The sequence below is a fragment of the Alligator mississippiensis genome, chromosome 7 (assembly GCF_030867095.1).
Source record: "Alligator mississippiensis isolate rAllMis1 chromosome 7, rAllMis1, whole genome shotgun sequence".
In the NCBI taxonomy this organism is placed as follows: Eukaryota; Metazoa; Chordata; order Crocodylia; family Alligatoridae; genus Alligator; species Alligator mississippiensis.
Genome location: NC_081830.1, coordinates 44,628,557 through 44,636,223, shown reverse-complemented (window position 1 = coordinate 44,636,223; position 7,667 = coordinate 44,628,557). Strand labels below are relative to the sequence as shown.

General features: G+C 51.1%; 1 protein-coding gene across 4 annotated transcripts; it reads right to left on the bottom strand.

The window, feature by feature from the left end:
* Positions 1–4,813: 4,813 nt before the first annotated feature.
* Positions 4,814–7,200, bottom strand: LOC102559184 (transcription cofactor HES-6). 4 transcript variants are annotated; one of them, XM_019478735.2, is made up of 4 exons: positions 7,046–7,200; positions 6,887–6,973; positions 6,728–6,809; positions 4,814–6,658 (listed from the first exon to the last, which is right to left on the bottom strand). In XM_019478735.2, the coding sequence occupies exons 1-4, from the start codon at positions 7,124–7,126 to the stop codon at positions 6,315–6,317; spliced, it is 594 nt and encodes a 197-aa protein (XP_019334280.2). In that variant the 5' UTR covers positions 7,127–7,200; the 3' UTR covers positions 4,814–6,314. The 4 variants fall into 4 exon arrangements, with proteins under 4 accessions (XP_019334280.2, XP_019334282.2, XP_006270030.2 ...); XM_019478737.2 differs by having other exon boundaries at positions 6,728–6,803; XM_006269968.3 differs by having other exon boundaries at positions 4,814–6,655; positions 6,728–6,803.
* Between the last annotated feature and the right edge of the window lie 467 nt (positions 7,201–7,667).

Here is a 7,667-nt window from a genome sequence, read left to right as displayed (position 1 = left end):
GGGGAAAAAATGCATCTTCAGTTTGGCAAAAAAATTAGACCAAAGTAAGAAAAACTAAAGAACAAATTTATGTTGATAGACTTTAAGGCTCCAAAGGACCATCCAATCATCAAATTTGATTTGATGTGTAACAGTATCAAATTTCTCCCACCTTTGCATTAATTGAGCCTAATAACTTGCATTTGGCTGGTACATGTCTTACAAAAGGCACCCAGGCTTTATTTGAAGACATCAAGATGAAGAATCCATTGTTTTTCTTTGTAGGTTGCTCACAGGTTGATAATCTTCTTTGTTAAAAATGTTTTACAGTAAAAAAAAACAACCAAAAAAAACAAATCCTGTTATCCAGCATGAAGGGGGAATGGGGGGTGCTGGTAACCTAAAAATGCCAGTTATCTGAGAGAGAGGAGTTTCCAGCCTGATGCGGGGAGGGGAGGGTAGCAGCAGCAGCCACATACAGAGTGGGGGTGGAGGGGGTGATGGCAGCCACACATGGGGTGGTGGCAGCGCAAGGTGATGGGTGGCAGTGGCTGCTGCCATGTGCAAGCTTCCCCCTCGCCCTCTTGTGTCTGGCCAGCCAGTTGGAAATTCTGGTTAATAGAAATGCCAGTTAGTAAAATGCCAGATAGCAGAGCTTTTACTGTTCATTGTTTCTAATTTGACTTGGTCTTTCTTTGGTTTCCAGACCCTAGTTCTTGTTAGGTTTTTTAATGCAACAGAGAAACACATATCAACACCTGAGATTTTTCCCCTTGTGAAAGGTGTTTGTGCTCTGCAGCCAAGGAGTCCACCTCTTAAGTCAGTTTTTTTGACAAAACGAATGGACTGAACCCTTGCAGTTTGTCTGACACTTTTTCTATTCCTCACATTGTTTTTTTACCTTTCTCTTCTATTTCATTTCCAACTTTTCACCCTCCTTTTTAAAATGTGAAAACCCAGACTTGTGCACTGTATTGCAGTGATCATCCCCATATTGCATCTACAGCAGGGGTTGGCAATGTTTTTGGGCAGAGTGCCAAAAGCACCCTCAACCTTGACTTGTAAGATGTTGGTATGCCAGGGGCAGATGGCGGGGGAGCCACATGGGGCCTGATCCTTCTTGTGGCAGTGCAGCCCTGGTCCCTTCCCTGCTGTCTACCCCCAGACACGTGCCAAGCAAAATGCCTTTGTGTGCCATACTCTGGCACACATGCCAGGGTGCCTATGCCTGATCTAGAGCTAAAATCAGCGAAGGAGAGTTTCTTCCTCCTTTCCCTTCATCCCAGCCCTCCCCACATAGCAAACCAGCAGCCTGGCATGCTTAAATGTTAAGGTGACTGAAATCTACTTAGAGGGACTACTTATACCTAAGTGTGCATTTTATATAAAGATTTAGGAGCTTGAGGCCCCCATACAGGACCAAAGACAAATACTCCAGTGCAGCATTTCTCATCCTGTGGGTTGCAACCCAAAAGTGGGTGGCAGAATATTTCAAAGGGTCACAAGCTACAGCAGGGCAGTAGGAAGGTGCCTGCCCCTTCCAGCAGGGGAAGGGGTAGGGAGGAGCTGTATAGCTAGGCTGCCAGCACTAGGGCCAGTGCCATGCTTGTGGGAGCAGTGCGGCCAGAAGATGCTGCTGGGGGAGTGGAAGGAGGGCAGTGCAGGAGGGGCTGTGACCAGGCTGCCTGGCACAGCATGGCAGCCCCAGCCCAAGGCAGAGGGGGAACCAGAGGTCTCTCCCTCCAGCCCATGCTGGGGCCGGACTTACTTCACTGACACCCACATGACCCAGAGTTGCCACAACCCCTGCCCTATGGCTTGAGTGGAAGAGGGGCAGCTGAGGCCCTCTCGGGGAGGGCAGGGGGTTGCAGATTGGGAGTAAGGGATACCAGCATGGCCCGGGGGGCAGGGGACTGGAAGCTGGGCACCAGCAGGGTCAGGGGGTGTGGGTCAGGATAGGCCATGGATCTTTGCAAATGGGTCCTGGTAGGGAAAAGGTTGAAAACCAATGTTCTAGTGGACCATGGGTCATCTGCGAGGAAGTGGTAATTAAGCCCATCCTTCTTCCATTGATGTTCCCAAGGGCTAAGTAGAGTGACCATAAAGAAAACCAGGACATCTGGGACACTGCCCTCCACCCCCAAGTCAGCAGGGCTGTTGCAGGCAGTGGCAGAGGCCAGCAAACAGGGGAGCAGGTGCAGGCCAGCAGGAAAGCAGAGCTGCCCAGCATGCCATGCTACTCTGCCTCCCTGCCAGACTGCACCCCATGCTCCTGCAATTCCAGGACGCTTGTTTTAATTTTTGTCAGCCAGCTGGAACTGGCTTTCAAAATCTGGGACTGGGCAAACGGGGACGTGTAGTCACCCTAGGCTTAAGGTGGAGGCATTGAACTGAGATTCGGGTCTGGGTTCAATTTCAGCTCTCACTCAAGTCTGTCTCCGTTCCCAATCCATAGAAATAGAAGAATAAAACAGAATAAAAGTGTTTTCTTTTGCTCTTTGACTTGCTGCTCAAGGAACTGTCTTTTTTACTGTATATAGTATACAGCACCTAGTATGGTTGAACCTTATCCCAACCGGGAACATCTAGCTTCTATTGTAATACAATAAAATGCTGTAAGTTATAGGAAAACTTAAAGGGGGAATCTGAAGAAGTGTGCCTTAGTGGAACTTATTCCTGTAAGTTTCTTGTGACTGTTGCAAAATGTTAACTCTCCTCTAGATTTAAAATCCATTTATAGTGACTTGCATCTATTGACCATCAAGACATTTTAAGAAAGTGAGTTGTTACAGTAAATATTGGTCAGGCTGAACTCATATCTATTAATTAATTAAATGTTTCTTCTGTTGCTGTTTGTGTAGGGCTTGGCTTGTTTCTTTAAAGCAATTCACAAGTATTAGGCTGCTGACCTGACTTGCAGTTAATTCCTTTCATTTCATTTTTAATTGAGGGAGAAAGGAAGAATGAATCTTTTTGGAGGCAAAACCCCCATAGAGACTGCCAAGGTGTTAACTTACCTTTTCCTCAGTTATTCCTTAGTAAATTTTGGGTTATACTAACCTTGACTGTGAACTTTTTGAAGGCAGAGAGATAGTGGCACAAAAGTAGCTGATGGTTTCTGCCACTGATGCCAAAATGTTTGAATCCTAAATGGTCCTAACTATCCTACTGTAACAAGGGGCAATTTTTCCTGCAACAGGTGGGAGTTACTGACATACTGTAAAGAGGAGAGAATGAGTCCTCCTTCATGATCCTTCTACTGCATATCAAACGGGAGCGCCTCTTTCACAATGCAGTGCAGTGTCAGATCAGATCGTGTGTTTATATTACTTTGGAGTGGAAAAGAATAAAGGCAGTTTCCACAGAGGAACTTGAAAAGGGCTGCGTCGGTTTTTTCATCAGAGCTGTTGGAAACCTTCCCTCCCCACCCCTTCTGGAAATGCTCACCTCTTCCTGCCTTTGTCAGGGAAGTGCCAGATTCAACACCTTTCCAGTAAGGGACTGAAATGCAAATTTGGGAATCGAGCAACACCTCATCAAAGGATATAAACTTTCTGTGAACCTAATTTGTGGATTTAAAAAAAAAAAGCCCTATTTCTGACACGTTTCTAAAACGTTTTTGACACCCTTTCCCCTTAATTGCATTGCTTTGGCCTTGCTGGTTTTCCTTTAAAGAAGCGACTGAAAATCGGGAACCAGCAAAGCAGATGCTGGCCGCCTCCCCCGAGAGGAGCGCGGCCCGGGGCCGAGCGGCGGAGCAGACAGACGCGCGCGGCTGCCGCCGCCGGCCCGGGGCCGCGCAGCGCTGAACCCGGCTGCGGCGCTCCCCCCTTCAGCCAGAGCAGGCGGGCGGGAAAGTGGCTGCGTACAACAGCTGAGCTGCACTGCTCTGGGACTCGTAAAGGCCAGCCTTTTGCCTGCGATCTGGTGTCCTTTCAAATAGACTGGGGGGGGCGAGGGCAGAATGACTTTGTCGCTGGTCACAAGAGCAGCTCCTGCCCCCGAGCTGGGTTTGGGTGGTGCGGACTTCTAACGCGGAAGTGTCAGAAGTTGCACTTTGCTTTCACAGGAGCATCAGAAGAACCCTAAACCCGGGTCCCTTTCATCTCCTGGAGGTGAAACCAAGCGGGGCTGCCTCTGCCATGCTCCCTGGCCCCGTACGGCGGGAGAAACCGACTCTCGCCACGGAGCTGACCCCTCTGCCTGGCCCGGGCTCCCGGCTCGCTACGACTGACTGGAGCCGGTGCGTGCGCATCTGTTTCTCCCCCTGCTGAACGCTGATTTGACCCTAGGGTTTCTTTCACACGCTCCTGTTGTTAGTGAGGAAACGGCTTGGAATTTGTTTTTCTTTCCTTTCCCTTAAATATTAGGAAAGAGACTATTGACTGGAAATTTAAAGACAGGATAAATGTGGTGGGATAATGGGAATGGTTTCCTGGGAATTACTATTAGACAGGGTTTTCCTTAAACTTAAATTGATTTTTGAATATTTCGTTCTATTACTCAAGGGAAATGGCACTCCTTTCAGTAAACCTAGCCTTAGATTCGCTCTGTGAAACCTCAGGCTTACAAAAGACATGCTGTTTTGCATTTAGGATGTAACTTGTTGTCCCGCTGTCCACTACCACCCCTCCATTTGCACATCAAAATGCTCATCTTGTTCCCTAAAGCAGAAAGGTCTTAAAAGGAAGGCAAGAGCTTTGCCCTTCTGAATAGTTCAAAGGCAGGTGAGAATTCAAGGGGGGGGGGAAATAAACATCTCTTGCAATCAGCTTTGAATGAAAAACACCCCTATCAGAGAATGAAAAGAAAAATGCAAGTCAGAGGTCTGGCATTAAGTTTACAGTTTTATTGTTCCATAGAGTTTTTAACAAAGGAAAGTCACATGCCTTGTCCTCTAGTTTATGTTTTGCTTCCCTTCCTACTGGTTCTTAATAAGTGAATGTTCCCAAGCAAAGATATTTTACAGTGCCCCTTAGTACAAAGACAGCTCTGTGAAAGATAATATCAGAGTCTATAACCCTGCTCTTCCAAAAATAGGAACAATGAGGCATCAGGCCTTGTGTAGGAGAATGCGTAAGTCCTAGAGGTAATTAGAAATGTTTGTCTAAAAAAATCCATTGCACTCCCTTTGTAGTCTTTTTTTTGTCCCCTTTTATATTCAGCAGATTAATGTACAAGTTAAGTCAAGTCCAGCCCCCATTAGCAGTCTGCCTTGGGCTGATGAAGTTAGAACTGTGGGGGAGGTATAGTTTCTTGGGACTGGTATTGAATAAGCAAGAGTAGAAGTTGTCAAGTCCTAATATCAGCCTACAACCATCTCTATATTGCTTACTGCAATATCTTAAATCTCTCTCAGTATTAAAAGAAACATTTGAAGTCCAGTACTGCAGCTAACAACAGTTTAGTACAAGAATTAAGTGCCTGATTTCCAACAGAAGACAATTCATTAAATACCCAAGAGTATGGAACTGAGTATTTCAACTGTAAAGTTGAAGTGTCAGACATTGGGGCTGATCCCTTCCAGCCTTAAGTGTCTATGAGATCTAAGAAAGTGGTTAGAAGTGTATCACACTCCAAAATACTGAATACCCAATTGATTGCATGTATTTTTTTTATTTAAAAAAAAATAAAAATAAAACATTTGATACCCTAATATACAGACAGTCGTGATAAACTCCAAGTGTGCTAAAAGCAAAATGTGCAGTTCTAAAAAGGCACCCTGCCACCAGTCTTTTAAATCTTCATCTAACTCCAGCTGCTTTTCTAGTTTGCTCAGCCTTCACTGAAGGCAAGAGGCTAGAGGGCTAACAAGCAGGATCCTAAACATGTCAATCCCTTTCAGGGATCTCTATCTTCAAACTGTGCATGCACACACATGTCCTATCCTTCTCTGCCAGTCAGCCCCCAAAGTTCAACACAGGCAAGGCCCTTTCTTTAACAGAAAAAAGGTAGTAAGATTTGAGCCATTTATAAGGGCCCAGAAGGAAAGTTAAAAAGACAGAGACAGACAGACAGGGCTAGGAAGTTTAGCTGCGCATCCACACAGGAGCTTTGCTATAGAAAAAAACAGTAGCACCCTTTGTGGGGCATCCCTACATCCCCCAAGTTACAGGAGATCAGCCCCACCACACACACTAGTAACACATGTCCCTATTAACCTGTCAGGCTTCGACAGTGTAAGAGTGCCACAGGTGTCCTGAAACCTGGTCTGGACAGGCACGTCCAGGTAGACTCACTGCCTACACAAACAGCTCTATACACCCCCCCCCCCCCCCGTGTACAGATGCACGCACACACACACGCACGCACGCTCGGCCCCGGGGGCGCCCGGGTCACCACGGCCTCCACATGGACTTGGGCGTGGCGGCGGCGGGCGGGCGCGTCCGGGCGAGGTCCGGCTCGGTGCGCCCTGGCTCGGCCTCGGGCTCCTCCGCATCCGAGCAAGTCTCTTCGCTAGGGGCGGCGCGGCGCGGGGCGGGCCAGGGCGCGGGGGCTGGCGCGGCGGGGCTGAGCGGCATGGACTCCAGCAGGTGGTTGAGCAGCTGCGCGGCCAGGGCGGCGTCGATGGCGGGGCAGGCGGACACGAAACTGTGCACCTCGTGCATGCACTGGATGTAGCCGGCCGCGAAGCGCTCGCTGGCTTCGCGCTGCAGCAGCGTGTCGGCGTCGCTCCCTGCTGGCGGTGGGTACGGCACGGTCAGCCCGGCCCCCACCCGCACCGCCCCCGGCCCCGGCCCGCACTCACCGCGCGCGCGGCTCCGCAGGACTCGCTGCACGCGCCGCACCGTCAGCTCCAGCACCTCCGCGTTCTCCAGCTTGCTCTGCACCTGCCGCGGCCGCAGCGTCAGCGCCGCCCGGGCCCCGCGCCACGCCCCTCCCGCCCGCCCGCCCGCCCCGCGCTCACCTCCGCGTCCGCTAGGATGAGGCGCAGCTCCTGCAGGCTCTCGTTGATCCGCGCCCGCCGCTGCTTCTCCACCAGCGGCTTCCGGGCCTGCGGGCAGCAAGCAGCGCCGTGAGTCCCCGCCCGCTGCTCCCGCCCCGCCCCGGCAGCAGCGCCCCGCACCTTCCTGTCCCCGCGCCGGCTGCTGCAGTCCTCGTCCCCCCGGCCGAGCCGGCCCTTGCTGCGCCGGCAGGACGGAGCCATGGCGGGGCCGGGAGGAGGGAGGCGGCTCCGCTCAGCGCCCGCTCCCCGCCCCGCCGGCACCCGCCGACGCCCCGCGCCCCTTTATACCCTGTGATTTGCATGTCAATGAGCCGATTGGCCGCGGCGCGCCAGGAGAAGCCTGAGCGTGGGGCGAACTGGCCAATGGGAGGCGGTCGCTTTGTCTATCCCGGGGCGTTCGGAGCCTGCCGCGGTGCGGTGCGGTGCGGTGCGGTGCGAGGGGGGCCGGGCCGGGCAGGGCCGGGCCGGCCCAGGGCACGGGGCAGTTTATGGCTGTGGTTGCGGGGTCCGCTGCCTCGAATTTTTTTTGCCTTCTTTGTGCTTTGCAGGCCTACAGGCCTTGCAGTAGCCTGGAGCCGCGCACATGAATCATAGGAAGTTAGGGTTGGAAGGGACCTCAGGAGGTCTAGTCCAACCCCCTGCTTAAGCAGGAGCAACCCGAACTAAATCATCCCGGCAAAGGCTTTTCTACCTGGGTCTTGAAAACCTCCAAGGATGGAGAGTCCACCACCTCTCTGCATAA

Coding starts and splice junctions, on each gene's coding strand:
- LOC102559184 (XM_019478735.2), bottom strand. CDS start 7,126: ATGGCTCCGTCCTGCCGGCGCAGCAAGGGCCGGCTCGGCCGGGGGGAC. Junction 6,974..7,045: donor GCCGGCGCGGGGACAGGAAG/GTGCGGGGCGCT, acceptor TGCTGCCCGCAG/GCCCGGAAGCCGCTGGTGGA. Junction 6,659..6,727: donor CCTGCGGAGCCGCGCGCGCG/GTGAGTGCGGGC, acceptor ACCCACCGCCAG/CAGGGAGCGACGCCGACACG.